Consider the following 16,651-nt stretch of genomic DNA (forward strand, 5'->3'; position numbering starts at 1 on the left):
GAAAATTACAGATCTGATGTAAAATAACAAGCATAACATCTTCATACATTTCCATTTACACAGTAAGCTAATTGGTGGTTATTTTCAAAATTACTTTATCTCTGTCATTAAAATGTTTTTCACCAAATGTTTAAAGCATTTTTTTTAATAGGCGAGTGCCACTGGTCTGTAGGTATTTGGACAGCTTGGTCTGGAAACCTTAGAAGGACGGCTTGGCCTGGAAACCTTAGAAACAGAGTAATGAGTGATTGTTTCCACAGCTTAGGTACAATGCCACAAGTCAGAGACTTGTTAAAAAGCAAATGAAAAACTGGTGAGTGCTGCTTGAAGAAAGACTTTAAGAGCCGACCTGATATGTCGTCTGGCCACACTGCCCCTTTTGTTTTAACCTGCCGCAAGCTTTTCTCCACTTCAGACAAACTGAACTCTATCACAGCAGAATTTATAGTGTTTTTATAAAGCATTTCCTTTACTTCTGCCATTTGGGTGCTGAAATTGCTTGTGATAAATCTGGTGAAAAAGTTAAGTTCATCTGCTAAAAGCATCTGGTTTATCAGCTGGAACTTTTTAGAACTCAGTCCTGTGATTGTTTGAAGGCCTTTCCAAACCTGTTTGGATTGTTATCATATAACAGCTTTTGAATTTTTTCCCATACTTCTTTTTATTTTGTTTGATTAGCCTGTTAATCCTTTGCTTTAAAATTAGTTTTTCTTCTCTTATTTTCTTGATGAACATGTTCTTTTTTTCAGTAGTAATGCTTTAACCTCTTTAGTGATTCATGGCTTACTTTTGGGGTACACCTTGACAAGCTTTTTCCTTAATGATCATAGAATCACAAAATTTTATATTTTCACATACAGTGAAATTGGCCTCATTAAGTGACTGTGAGGATGTCAGCATATCCCAGTCAGTACAGGAGAAGCATTTCCATCATACTGTCCTTGCACCAATTTTGTGTTTTAAGTATAGCTGGTTTTCCTTGTTTCAGTTTCTGTTTATACTTCAATAGTAGGTGAACAACGACGTAGTCAGACACAGTGCTCTATGATGCGATATGTAAGCACCAGGGACGTTTCCATAACACTTGTCTAGTGTTTTATCCCCTCTAGTAATAATATCCACATACTGATGGTAAACTGGTAATAATTCCAGACTGCATAAATTAAAAATCACCCATCACAAGTTTGAAAGAGCCAGGTGATTTGATTTCTAGGTTCTGAACAGTTACAAGAATCACTTCAGCTGCAGCTCCCACATCAGCATGCAGCAGTAAGTACTACTGTCACAAATAATTGATTAAACTGTCGTGGTAGATAGTATGGGTGTTGTCCGATGGTGAGTAGTTCAATATTTGGCATGCGGATGTGCGCTTTTACAGTGATATTCTCGTACCACCTTTTGTTAATGTAAAGCCACACTCCATCGGCCGTCTGCTTACAGGAAGCTGGGTTTCTGTCTTGCTGTAAACAATCCAATCCATCCACTTCAACAGCTGTATCTGAGTCAATATACTTAAATCAGGTCTCAGTAAAGCACATCAGACAGCTTTCTCACTACTCGTAGAAGTATTGCACAGATGCTGTCAGCTCATCCAGTTTATTCCTCAAGGACTGTTCATTGCTCATGATGACAGTTGGCAAAGGTGTCTTAAAACTTCTCCTTCTCAGACGTATTTGAAGTCCACCTCTCTTTCCTGGTTTCAAAACTTTTAATTCATCAGTATATTAGTACTACCCAGAGTAACTGGTAGCTGGTCTCAGTGATATTAGTGCGTCCCGGCTGTAAATGAACAGTGCCAAATACACACTTTTGGTTTCCTGTCCAGGTTGAGTGTAATTGTCCCGTTGGAGTACAAAGGTTATAATAATCAAAACTAAAAAAAAAAAAAAATTTTGCAACTGTTATAAAGCATTTTATATAAATAAATGCTTTACACGATTTAAGAACAAAAAACTGGAAGGCCCTGCCCGACTCCTCACTCTTGACGTCACACTTCCCCCTGCCCTCGGGCTACATCCTCTGCCTCGGATTTGCATGAATAAATCGCTTCTGCATGCAAACTATCATACTTAGCACAAATAGAGAAGTTGCAAAATCAACCAGAATGTTCAAGCAAATGACAGCAATAAACTACCGTTAAGTAGTTCTCTCGTGAAAAGTGGACAGATGTACAGACAGACAGACAGACAGACATACATTGGATTTTACACATAGAGAGATATATTTATTATATTATTGTTATTAGTTACATGGCATATATTGATGTTTATTTTTACTAAATAAGTGGTACCATGTCATTTTTCACTTCCTATTATATAATTACAATTCATATGTCAATCATATTACACATTTACAATTTATATGTCAATATTCTTTGTTTTCAGTAGATCTACACTTTACTGTTACTGTTTTCCTTTACAGATAACTCAAAGGGGGATTGATTGATTGATTGACTCAGAAACTTTCTCTCTTTTCTTTTGCAGCTATCTACTCGGCTCTTTTACAGAAAGAGGTAGACTTTGTTGTGTCAGCTCACCCCACCATCAGTGACGATAAGGACTCCGAGGAAGAAGACAATGATGTGGCAATCCCCAACTTCATCTCACCCACCTACAACTTGGACACTCCAGGCATGAGTAACATGGACCCCTCTGCCTAAAGGAAGTGCATGTAACCTGTAGTAGAGGTGCTTGGAGATAAGGGTGAGGATGAAAAGAAAATTGACAACGATAACAAAGATGAAGACCAGCCAGCACCACAAGCCAAGAGGCCTACCTAAGAGAGGAAGCCAAAAGATAGGCTAACCACCGAGAAGAATGTTGACCTGAACAACCCAGCCCTGCCTGAGTACCAGCACTTTCTCCATGGCTTCTTTGAGACTCCATTCAAGTACTTCAGCAGGTGCTTTGGTCCCTCAAGTCTCAAACCTCATGTAATATAAAAGGTTCAGACTAATGAAGAGGCTTGTCCACTTCAACGACAACACTGTTCAGCCTTCTGACCTTGATATGCAACATATAAATGAAAAAAATTGTAAAAAAGTCACAATAGTAAAATCTCTTGTAATATCCTTCAATAACTTTGTAGGGTTGACATTTTTAATTACTAAGTATTTCATTAAGAATATTAAGAATAATGAATTGGAGCAGACTGACTCTTCTTTGCCTTTACATGAAACTCACACAGCACACAACACAGAGGGCAAAACAGGAAAGGGTTGGCATGGATGGACATAAAGTAAAAATGTGTAGTAAGACTGAAACACCTTATGACACCACAGAATCATGAACATGGACATTTATATAAAGAATCTGGTATAGTTTAAATGTTTCTGGGCTCTTTCTTAATACTGGAGTTACAAAGTAACCAAGTAAACTGCTGCACCATCCTGCCTCCATTTCATATAAATGTTATTGTATAACAAATTGTTATAACTCTCTATATCCAGATAAAGGTGCCTGAAACTAAACTTATCCAGTCCACGTGTGACAGAATTTTTTTTTAATTTCAAACATATAATAATATAAAATGAGTACAATACAGTATATGCTTGTGTCTTTATTCATATACATGCACACATACAAGGCAGACACTATGGAAATTTAAATACAAAACAAACAAGGTGCTAGGAACTAGATAGCTTTTTACATTTGATTTGCATATGAGAATTTTTTGATAATGTTCTTTCAAATCAGATCTTCAGTTTGCCAGCATACATATGTTTACCAGTAATTTTGTCTTGCACTGGAAACATGAAATAACAGTAAATATCAAAAGCTTATACAATCTAATTAAAATTCCACCTTTGGCTGATATGAAGACTGAAATGAAGATAAATTATGTAAGAACTTTTTTAACTTTCTTCAGATCAGGTAAACAACCAATCTGAGTGCACAGATTATTAATATTTAAGTGCTTAAGTACCATTTAACTAATGCCTTGTGTAAACATCTTTTTAAATCAACAAGTCTCTTTGGCCAGGTTTTTTCCAACTTCTACTCTATTTTATTCCATTCTGCTTAGTACAAAAGTTAAGGCTGAGTTGAATTGTGAGTGGACATGCTGTGCACAGCTATCTTTGTCGGAGTGCACAGATTTTTTATGGGACAGACAATGACGTGAAAATTGTCCACATGGTTTTGGAATACTGAATATGTCTTCATAAAAAATGAATATGTACTTTGATGTTACTTTTTTGAAGCAGTAGCTCAAGTCTTCCCACCATACCCCACAGCTCAGAGCTGTGGAAAATGCTATGTTTTCTCCTTAACCAGTTATCAGTTTTGGAAAGACATTGTGATAATCACAATATTCTTGTAGTGCAATTTTTTTCTATGCTTCTTAATGATGGCTTCCACAGTGTAAAATGATGTACATAATTTATCCAATCGATTCATTGAAAGATTTTTTTAAATTACTTTTCTAAAAGTGAAATACTTGTTTTTCCATTAAACTTAGAAAAGGTGGAGTTACCCATCATATTCACTATGTAACTACGTGTATCATGATTAACTGATATCTGTACAAGAAAAAATAAATGAATACAAATTAAATAAAGAAAATATATTACAAACCGCATGAACTGGATTACCCTGATCAACTGGGTTCTTGAAATCTGTTCGGAGTTCATCAAAAGCAATTATCTGAAAGAGAATTTGCACAGATTAACTAAATTGGTAACCTACTTAACTGCTTCATTAAATTATTTTGTACACACTAGATCAATGACATGGATTATGTTAATTTTACAATAATTTAGCCCATTTGAGATTTTTCTATTCAATATGCTTTGGTATAGTGCAGTACAAAAAGTAACAGTATGACAATTTTTACTATGTTTCTTAGTAATTGTAATGCTGCTTGTCTATGTTTACATGGTTGTATTAATAATTATACAGCTGCAATATCATTTGAATCACAATCAGAAAACATCAGGGTCGTACATGCAGCTTGCACAAAGCAAATCTAGTAATTGTTAAATTTTTAAAGTTGCATACTGTAATTCAGTAATGTATTACATTTGTTTTAGATTGCTTCTACACCGTAAGGGTTAGTTTATAGTGTATAGAAAACAATACTGTCACAATATCAAGAGAAGACTAGCAAGTGCAGTTGTAACAGGAGGCAACTGTTAAATAATTTACAGTGAATCAGCCTAAGTTTATTTAAAATTCTGTTAGTACTCTGGAATTTTTTATTAATAAATAGTATTACTTAAAAGAGTATTTCATCTATTCTTACAAGAAGAATAAAAATGATTAATGTGATTATGCCATTTTGTTGAACTCTATGAAAATGCAATAACAGAAATGAATATATCAGTATTATTAATTCTTCACTCGCAGATAAACTATGTAAGCACAAATAAAAGAAATACAAATCAGGAAAATGCAATTGTAAATTGTAAATTAGACTCATATTTCATAAAGATATTTTAGAAATAACTAATTGTTAATGTGCATTTGGACATTAAATTATTTAATTATTATTTTACATAAAAAGCTTTGCATTTCAGCATCACATGGTGCTTTTGTTAGTACTGACACCTTACATTTCAAGAAGTCTGGAATTGAATTTCTGCCCAGTCACTGTATATGTGTAATGTGTGTGTTCCCTCTACGACGGTATACTTTAACATTCTACTTGCATCCCTCATCTGGGCACATTTACCCATAATTGCAAACAATTTTTTCTGTATAATTCTGTATTCCACTCAAATTTAACAGATGTACATACTGGGCAAACTTGTGAGTCAAACTTTATTAGGATGGTTGTGCATATGGAAAGGGAGCTAGCGGTTAACTAAACGTCTTTTTCTCCATTTACCAATTCATCAAAAACATAAAACAGGTAAACTTAATACTTATCTATTATCATACCATTTTTTTTATCATTTTATTAACAATGATACAAGTTAAAAAATGTAAATTACGAAAAGGATGATTGTGAAAGTGATGTGTAAAAAAAATATTCCCAAATATGTCAGTATTGCATAGTATGTCTATAGTAACACGATAATGAAATGATTACAACATAAAATAAATGACATTGCAATTGAATGTCACATTTTGTCTTAAAATATTTTTTTACTTTCAAATACAGACAAATATAAATGTTTTAAAAAACAATGTAATTTTTAAATTTTCTGTAAAGTTTTGTCTTGTGTCAAAACAGGTAAATGTGTGCATGTGTGTATTAATCCCCTTGGGGAAACTGTCTTTTTGCATGACATATGGATGTCATACGAAGAATCTTTCACATAGACTTTTTAATTACTTTCACGTAAATAATATGAATAATAATTTAATGTGAAGAATTTAATGCAAATAAAGTTACTTTCGACTCTTGCTCACCCTCTGTGAAAATTGCAGTTGCTTATGGCGTTGCTAAGCAAAATGAACTGAAATGAGCAAGAAAACACAAGCTGAACTCATTTGCATTTTTTATTCTATGGCAGTTAATGCAAGTTAAAGATAAACAGTTGGAAATATTGGAATGTTTTCATATAACCTAAACCTAACAGTACTTGTTAATTTGAAAAAGTAAGAATTTGTTAAAAAAATATTTTAGCATAGCAAGGTAAAGAAATGGGGCCAGCTCTACCATATAGGTATACTAGTCAATTGGCAAGCTTGGCAAAGTTTTTTGGGGAGTGGCATTTTGTCAGCCATAATAGACATAACCTTTGGTGTCAGGAGGGAGTGGGTTTTGGGGATCATTGGTGCCCAGATCCTGATTGTAGTAAAAAACACACTTCTGTATGCATGTAAGTATGAATCATGTGAATCTACAAAGCTGACCCACCTCCTGGCTCTTTGATGTACAGTAATATGTATAGCAATGCATTTAGTCTTCTGTGGTTTTGGTGGAACATTTTCACTTTTGCCAAGGGCAGAAAAAAAGCTAGAGCCAGCACTAAAAAGAATTTACAGTAGATCTATGAATTATAGGTGGAGGTGAATATTTAATTCTGTCCACATTTAGGCACACCACATTCTGCAAGCTGTAGCGAGGACCTTCTCAAAGTGAGGGGGAAAAAGAGAGAGAGTGAGACATATATATGATTGGGGACTTAAAGAGCAGTGCTTTCAATTCTTATGACATCTGTACTGTTTCTGAAATCCATTGAACTGCATACAGTATGTGGCTAGTTTGAATTGACTCACAGAGTCAGAGGAAGAGAATGCGGCTGGTGTTTCCCAGATGAGTGGTGCAAGGTAAAGGTCATTGGAGATGAAAGGTTGGAGCACTGTAGGAGAGTGGCTGATTACACATATAGCTTTCAGTAAACATTATATGAGGGAATAGGGCTTGAACACTATATTTCAAATTTTTATGAGTTATGATATAAGCTGAAAATGCCATTACAAATCACACAAGATGAAGATCTGTAAACATATAATTTGTTATACTTTACAACCACCAAAGGATAATATTAAATTATTTCAACATATTAAATAATCAACACTGAAAGCAGAAAGGCAATTGATTCTGTAAACAGGGCACATAACAGTCAACATTCAATGCCCTCACAAATTAAATCCAAGAATGTAGAATATAATTCTTCAAACCAATGTAGTCTCAAATGATTGATTTTCCACTTTTTTTTTGTTTAATGGGCAAAGTTCTAAAATATTTTGTATTAAAATAACATGATTCATGATAATGTTGATGATGATTATTCCAGTGCAGCAAGATGAATACATTCAAGCAGCCTTTAGATTGTGCCACAGAAAATTCAAACAATGGCCACTTTAGGCTCTAGAGCAGAATTGGAAGATTGTACATGTGGACATGCACAAAATTATGCCAAAACGCTATAGTACAGGGTCAAAGGACCTGCCCAAAGAACTCAGAGACAGTATACCAGTTCCAGGCTCAAAGAAAATTTCTCAGTCAACAACAATAACAACATTTATTTATATAGCACATTTTCATACAAATGATGTAGTTCAAAGTGCTTTACAAGAGGAAGAAAGAAAAGTTTATAAAAATATAAAAATAAGATTAGGCAAAGAATAAAGGAAAGTCTGATGGCTGGGAGAACAGAAAAAATTAAAAAACAAAATCTGATGGGGTTCGAAGGCCACAAGACCACCCACCCTCTAATGGGCAAAAAAATCAGCAAAAATCAGCAAGAAAATGTTTTTGAAGATAAGAAATTGCATTGAGCATATTATGGAAATTGTAAAAATATGATCACAAATAAGATGAGTTTGCTGATAAATATTTAAATGATATGTTAAATTATTGAAACAACTCTACTTATTTAATTTTGGCTAAACAGCACCATTTGCTGGGTATGGGGGTAGTGCCGCACTTGCCCTAGTGTGTACTGTATATACACCACTGTACACATGAATGTTGTTTTCTTTGATGTCTTGCAGTTCTTAGTAACTGTACTTTTCATTATTGTATGGAATACTTTTCATAAATATTTTACTGGTGCTATATTGTATTTTGTCTTGACCTTGCTTAAGTTGCAGATGTTGTGGGGAAATAACAAGATGGAGTTGTCAATCTGTAGTTTTCAAAGTGTCATGTGGAAAATGTCATTAATGCATGATATCTCATTAATGAAAATTTCCACATGATATATTGGAAATTACAGGTTAACAAATCCGTCTTGATGATTAAGTGCAGTAAAATGTTAAACATATTGGTGTGTGCTTTTCTCTACTCAGGTGTAAATGAGCAGCTTTATGTACTGTGAGGTTTTGTTCAACCTAAGACTTACTTATCCAAGGAAATAATTACCATGAAACTGAAAGAAAACAAACATAACAGTCTAAATCGATTAAAATAGGTTATGCTTTTTATTTCATTTTTCAATATTTACTTCCAAATTTTACAATCAGATGAGGCAAAGAGAACAGGATCATGTGCATAAAAGCAGGAATGCTAAACCTAAACTCCCCAAATGGACACTTTCACAGCCTCGAGTGCACACTGATATCCTTTCAATAAAAACCACAAACAGGAGTGACAACAAGACACAGTGACCCCATATTCCAGCAGCACTTCTCACATGCAAAGGTTCTTGATCATGCTTTTACCATATCTGCAAAACACATGTTGACTGGGTTATCATATTCTCATGCACCCTCCAGCAGCTGTACCAGGGAAACAGCTAGTCGGCTGTTCCACGGCCAGATGTAATCCATATTGTTTTTACTGTATCTTTTGCTCAACCATTAGATGGAGTCTCCTCTTCAGCACCCTGGTATAAGCCTTAATTGGAAGGCTGTGGAGTGTGATCCTTCTGTAGTTGGAAACACCTTCTGGTCACCTTACTTAATTATGCTTTATGCAGATGTTGTTGTCCTGTCTGTTATATTTCAGCCAGGACCCACCCTTCATTCAGGTGTCACAATTATGTCTAGTTTTTTTATGGTAACAGTGCTGATTATTTAGTTCTTATATGACAATGTTTATACAGAGATTTTCTGTATATTTTGTGGGTGGTCCTCCAAGAAGCACAGCCACCTTTCCATTACTGCAAGAGACTGCCATCGGCTCTATCAAGGCTGAGGAAAACCCATAGCTCCTTGTGCTTCATTGTGAATGTGCATATGTTGGTAAGTTTATCTTTGATTATTCTGAACTTTTGTGAATTTTCTGGATTTTGGACTCTTGCAGGTAAAAGTTGAAGATAGAGCACTGAAATCCACTGGTAGCAAGGACATCATGCCAACTTGAAAGTGCAAACAAGCTTCTGAATTTTACAGAGGATGCTTCGAAAGAAGCAGAGTGTTCATTGCCACTTCGTGCTCCCACCTGCGGGTACATTACCAGGATAGATTGCTATGCTAATTGTAGTCCTATTCCCATGGGGGAGTGTTCTGCCTGAGCTGGTTCTTTCTTTGTGGCTGGAGTACTCCAAGAACCTTGAGACTCCAAAGGACTAGAACTGTACTAAGATGAGATGAGTGCACTCTGGAGTTACTGTCAGTGTTCCCAGGAGGAGGTGCTCTGCCAAGTTGCTGCCTGTTATCCCAGGAGGGGAACTGCCAAGTTGCTGCTTGTGCGTCAAGGAGGGTGATGAGTTGCATCCGGTTCAATGTCTGACAGCCTTGTAACCCTAGTCAGGTCAAAGTCTTCCAGCTCAGCTGGGCCAATGCCTTTCCTTCTTGAAATCCAGCTATGCACGAAGCAGCAGGCATGAGGATTATTACTTCCAAATCTGAGGTCATGGTTCTCATTTGGAAAAGAGTGGATTGGGTTAGTCTCATCTGTTGAATGAGAGGGACACCTAAAACAGTGGTCTGTTGGCAGCGGTGTCTATTTATTTTCATATTTGTTTAATTTTTAGATATCCAGTATGTTAATAATTTACTTAAAATATAAAGAAGAAATAAAAGAGAAACACTCTGCAAAAGTCTTAGCTGCAGATTGAGGCTAAGGAGATAGATGAAGGCCACAATCTCTGGGATCTCCCTGTGAAACATCCATTTCAGCTCCCAGTGAATATGAGAGTGAGGCTAGCAGTGAAACCGGGTTACATATGAATGGCAAATCCAAACTGGGGAGCTTTGCCTCAATCAGCATCTATTACAAACACCCACATCATAAACCCCGACCTCCCAACCCCTACCCAGCCGCTTCTGACCTGTACTACACTGGCTTTAACTGGCTACATAATGCTGTCAAAGCACAGCACAGAAGATTGCATGGACAGGGTTTCTGAGCTGAGATCACTGATTATAAAACGTTGGGTGAATATAATAGGAAAACACAGCAAAATAGACAAACTGAACCAGTTTATGAAGGATCTGGGGCTAGGTTCAAGTAATAATTTTAACATAATGTTGAAAGAAAATCTAGCAAAAATGGATGAAAGCATACAAAAAAATTAAAATTAAAGCACATGCCCACAACTCTCATTGAGGAGGTAGAACAAATAAGATATGCTGTTGTTTAAAGAATAACTACACTAGAATCCAAATGCAGTAGACTTCGTAACAAACGTGTGGTGTCTGAAGGCAGATATAAAAAGAAAACCTTTAGGATTGAAGACCTGCTAAAAAATTGGAAGGTCTTATCCCAGTAAAACTTGTAGCAGAATGTTTCTTTAAAATATTGGGAAAGGACTTTAAAAGTGACATCAAGCTTATCGCCTGTGTGGACTGAATCCTTTGAGACCTAGATGTTTAATAGTTAGATTCAATAACCTCTGAGCTGCGGTAGGCTGGCGCCCTGCCCAGGGTTTGTTTCCTGCCTTGCACCCTGTGTTGGCTGGGATTGGCTCCAGCAGACCCCTGTGACCCTGTAGTTAGGATATAGAGGGTTGGATAATGAATGGATGAATAACCTATGGGATAAAGAAACCTTTAAAAACCATTTCACTTCTGACAGAAGTAGGGGATTGCATTTAAAAACAGCCAAATCCATATATTCCCAAGTTTCTTTTCAACAACTCCAGGAAAACATGTTGCATTTTATAGCATTAAATAGTGCCTACATAGAGCTGATTTAAGTCTTCTGTTCTTGGCTAGACTAAAATAGTAATTGGCGGTTGCTGGACAAAGTGTGCCTTGCTCTTTCTTCTATGTTTTTAAGTGCCACACTAGGCTCGTTAAGATGGCAGATTTAACAGGGATGCAAAAATCAGCCCCATTGACCCCAATCAGTATTTCTGAAAACATTGCTTAACTGCAGCACTTACCAAACCAGGATCAGTCTGTACTTCATCTCATATTTGCAGAAACCCTTTCAGAAAGTGACAAATAGATTCCCAAGTATGGACAAAGAGCTTTAAGTCCATCAGGGTGGATATCAACTTTTGTCAAATGGAGGGGTTAATCAACTGTAAACAGTGATAAAAACCTGCCGTTATGTTTTAGTTGGACTCTCTTTGCTAGAAGGAAAGTTAGCGTCATTGGTTTGACCAAGATTCCTTGTGCTCGCATGAGTAGTGAGGAGCAAACAACGTCAAAAATGGCATCGACATTGGGCAAGAAATTGAAGGAAATGCATATAGTAAAATACTCCATGGACAACGTTTTGCATATCTTGCTTAATTAGACTCTGACATGTCAGACTCCGATTTTGATACAATCGATCGATTTTGATTGATCACCAGCTGATCGTGATGCTGAACAGGTTCTTTTACCTGACATGCCTATAGCAATGTTCACCTGGAAGGACCGTCACTTAGAATAACAAGAGGTACAAACCAGATTGCAATGCACTGTGTCACCGCAACCTCCACTACCTCCCCCACCCCCTGCCATGCGAAGACAGCCTGGCAGACAACCTGCTGCACCTTCCTGACAAACTGGTGGTCACAGCACACAGGAACAAACGTGTTGATTTCTGTGTGAGACCACTGCTTTGTGTGCAAAGAGTTAATTTAATATCTGACAGCTTTAATAGACAAAATAAGCACCTTTAAGGAAGCACTTGTTCTGTAAATGGAAAGGAATTTAATTCAATCTCCAGAGGTTACACCTTCCTTTAAAACATGCTGCATTTATCTTTGAACTCTCTTGCTTACACTCCCTGAAACTGCTCTCTGAAACTTAAAAGATTTGTGGGAGCTTAAAGCTGAGATCCTCTCCACCGAGCCAAACCCAGAGCCAGTGACTGAGCCCAGTCCAAGAAGACTGCAGCTATTACTTCAAGGAAACTTCAGTATCTTTAACTCTTGTGCCAAAAAGAGTAACATTATTTCCCTACAAAGTCTCAAAGGACACAGCAAAAAGCCTAACTGAGAAAAGCACTGTACACCACAAACAAAGAACAATATTGCAAGGAGAAAGAGGACAGTCTAACACAACAAGAATCCTCCACTTGAACCCAAAGCAAGAACAGCTACAATTCCACACATTAGGCATAATCCTTAAAGACTTCACATTGTAAAACTGTTTATCTGTGCCAAGATAAATTAGAACTCTAAATAAATAGGAAGTAAACAGCCAGCCTTCTGTGTTTTATTTTTGTCTGTCTCGTTTGTCTTCTTTGTTGATATATATGCAGTTATCATATTTCTATAATACTTGCGTTTATCATTATTATTATTGTTTCTTAAAATGAGTTTGCCTTATCAAATTATTTATTTAATTAATTGCCTATGGGAAAACTGATAATCAATTGATTAAATTTAAAACGTGTACCTTTGCTTTTCCTACATTTTTTATAGTGCTGCTGGATGGGCAATGTAGAATCATTCATTTCCTTACATGGCCAATCCTATATCTTCAGAGGAAGTGGAATAAGAGCTAAAAAAATATTTCAAAAACATTTAAACATTAGATATGCACTCTAAAGACACTAGTTAAATTGTGTATGTGGGATGCAAGGAAGAATGCCAGCAACATGTGAAGTCATGATTAGGCATTTTTGTTTGCAACTTGTACCATTTTCAATATAACACATATTTGCACTCACTTTTGCTCTCTATTACAAGGCTTTGTGCTTGAGCATGGGAAAGGCACTATATAAATAAAATGTATTATTTTATAATTATTATGATTACATATTGTACTGTATAAAACAAAATAATGAGAAAACATTTCTTTTAGTTTATATTGTATATTACACAGTATATTTTATTAAGTATACATGTAGTAATTACTTAATAGCAAGTGGATTTGAATATTACTGTAGATGTCCCTACTACTAATTGTGCTTCATGCTGCTCTCGCTTTTTAAATTCTTCCATTATATCCGATTTTAAAACCATATTCTCTAGTCTTGATGTGCATGTCCAATATGATTGTATCGATGATTCTGTCTTAGAATTTAATTCTTCTTGTAAAATATTATTAGACTCAAGTGCTCCGCTTAAGATACGCTGTAATAAGGGAAGACCTGCTCCCTGGGTAAATGAAACTACATGATCGGTGCGGTGCGCTGCGCCTGTCAAACTGCGGAACGGCGTTGGAAAAAAGATGGTCTGATTGTTTCTAAACAGATTTTTAGGACTTCTCTATTCAACTTCCAGGTTGCAGTTAAGAAAGCTAAACATGATTTCTTTGCTGATTTAGTTTCCCGTCATTCCAAGTATCCTAGGGTCTTATTTAATTCAATTAATGCAGCCATTCACCCTCATTCTGTGATGGGATTACAGTAAATAGCACTGTTCTTTCATGTGAGCAATTTCTTTCATTCTTTGTCAGTAAAATTGATAAAATTCGCTGTGGTATTGTTCCAACTGACTATGAACTTCCTACTATTAATCATGGTATTGTCTTGGAAACTTTTGATCCTGTCTCACTTTCACAGTTAAAAAGAACTATTGACACCATTAAACCAGCTCTCAGTCCTTTTGATATTGTACCACCATGCCTCGTAGTGGAAGCCTTTGATGTTTTGGGTCCATCTTTACCAGCCATTATCAATGATTCTATTAGTGCGGGGGTTGTGCCCTCATTTTTTAAACATGCTGCAGTGTGTCCTGGTCTAAAAAAGGCAGAATTAGATCCTGGAGTTTTAGCCAATTTTCCCAATTTCCCAATTGCCATTTCTGTCTAAAATATTAGAAAGAACTATTTATAATCAATTGGTTGATCACCTTAACTCCAATAATTTATTTGGGATCTACAAATCTGGCTTTAGGCGTTATCATGGTGTTGAGACGGCCCTCCTTAAAGTATTCAATGACATCTCTATTATTACAGACTCAAGGGGAGCTGTGGTCATTGTCCTCCTGGACCTGACTGCTGCCTTTGACACTATTGACCACGAGATATTGTTGTTGCGGCTTGAACATCTTGTTGGGCTTAAAGAGGCTGCTCTTAACTGGTTCAGGTCATATCTAACTGGTAGACACTTTTCACAGACTTCCTCTTTTTCGTCTACTGCAACCTCTTAAATGTGGTGTTCCTCAGGGATCCATTTTGGGTCCTATCTTATTCTCTATATACCTTCACCCTATTGGAGCTATTTTTAGGAAATTTAACATTTCTTTTCACTGCTATGCTGATGATACACAAGTTTATATTCCCATCTACAATAAATCAACTGCACAACTGTCTTTCTGAACTAAGATCCTGGATGGCTAATAATTTTCTTGATCTAAATCAAAATAAAACGGAGGTGCTTATAGTGGTTCTACCAGCTAAAGCTCAAATTGGTCTTGGACTTCTCGGCACTTTCTCTGTCTTTTGCAAACCTCAAGTCTGCAATCTTGGTGTTATCTTTGACAGTAACCTCTCTTTTGAGAAACAAGTAAATTCTGTAGTCAAGAGTTGCTTTTTCCAGCTTCATCTATTACGTAAGATCAAGTCTTTTATTATCTTCTAGGGATCTTGAGAAAGCTACTCATGCTTTTATTTTTTCTCGCCTAATTTACTGCAACTCGCTGTATTCTGGGATTAGCAAATGCCTGATACACAGGTTACAGTTGGTCCAGAATGCTGCCGCTCGCTTTCTGGTTGGGGCAAGAAAGTATTACTCTGTTTCTCCAATATTAGCTTCTTTATACTGGCTGCCTTTCAGTTTTTGAATTGATTTTAAAATCTTGTTGCTAGTTTTTAAATCTTTACATGGACTTGCTCCTGCCTATTTATTCAAATTGTGCGTTTTACACCAGCCATCTAGAGTGCTTAGATCTTCTGGTCAGTTGTCTCTTGTTGTCCCTCATACCAAGTGTAAAACTAAGGAGGAAAGGGCTTTTGCAGCAGCTGCTCCTCGCCTGTGGAACCCTTTACCTCATCATATAAAGGAGTCGTCTACAACTGAACTATTCAAAACAAAATTAAAGACTAATTTCTATTCACTTGCATTCCATGACTTTCAGTAATACTGATGATTTCCTCATTGTGATTATGTAAAAAAATTCAAAATTGTAACAGACTGCACCCCAGGGGAACAAAGACTAGATTAATGATAACTACTTATTATGTTAACTTTCTTATAATAACATTAAAAATTATTGCTTCTTCAAAGAATCATACTGTGCATTTAATCATTCTGCACCCCATATTCACACCAAAGCACATCCATCAGATTCAAATCAAACTCATCTCACAGTTAAAAAGGGTTAAAGGTCAAAACAGAGTTAAAGTTTGTGTCTTCTAAACACAGTAAATGAATCACATTAATCTTAATATGAAAAACAATAAAGCCTAATACAATATTTCAAATATACTGTACAACAAAAGAGACATCTAAAATTATAATAGAATACAAAAACAATTTTGTAAAATATTTCCTTTTACTGTGTTATCTATTGAGACACTCTCTCTTTAAATCTCTCATTAAACTTAAATATCCATCTTTCTTAAAAAAAAATAAATAAAAGGCAAGTCTTACAGAGCAGCCTCCACACCACCTGTACTTCAGAACAGGTAATACACCTGAAGCTAATTATGTTTAGGTCTGGAGAATACATGGATTGGAGACCATCAAGGAAAAACAGGGGTAAATACTGGGAGAGGTGTTGGTAAGGCCATCGGGGGCGCTTACCCTGTGGTCTGTGTATGAATCCCACTTTCTCTGTGCAGTGACAGGAACACTATGTTCAAAAAGTTGGTGCCATACTTTGAGTATGATATCCCGTGTAGTGGGAGAGTGGTCCCAACCTACACTCTAGACATCCAACAGTTCATGAGCCAAACAGGATGAGGGAAGAGAAGAGACACAGACAAAAAGTGAAAGGTGCAAGTTTATTTTCAAGTGTGCTGTACATCAAAAACACAGTAATAAT

General features: G+C 36.2%; 1 protein-coding gene across 1 annotated transcript in view; it reads right to left on the minus strand.

Moving 5' to 3' along the window:
- LOC120526841 (protein cornichon homolog 3) overlaps nucleotides 1–16,651 on the minus strand; it is a 201,575-nt gene that overhangs the window by 159,369 nt on the left and 25,555 nt on the right. Inside the window, exon 2 of the mRNA XM_039749970.1 lies at nucleotides 4,575–4,643. Coding sequence (XP_039605904.1) covers nucleotides 4,575–4,643 — 69 coding nt within the window. The remainder of the gene's footprint in view (nucleotides 1–4,574; nucleotides 4,644–16,651) is intronic.

This window comes from Polypterus senegalus, chromosome 3 (assembly GCF_016835505.1).
Source record: "Polypterus senegalus isolate Bchr_013 chromosome 3, ASM1683550v1, whole genome shotgun sequence".
NCBI lineage: Eukaryota > Metazoa > Chordata > Cladistia > Polypteriformes > Polypteridae > Polypterus > Polypterus senegalus.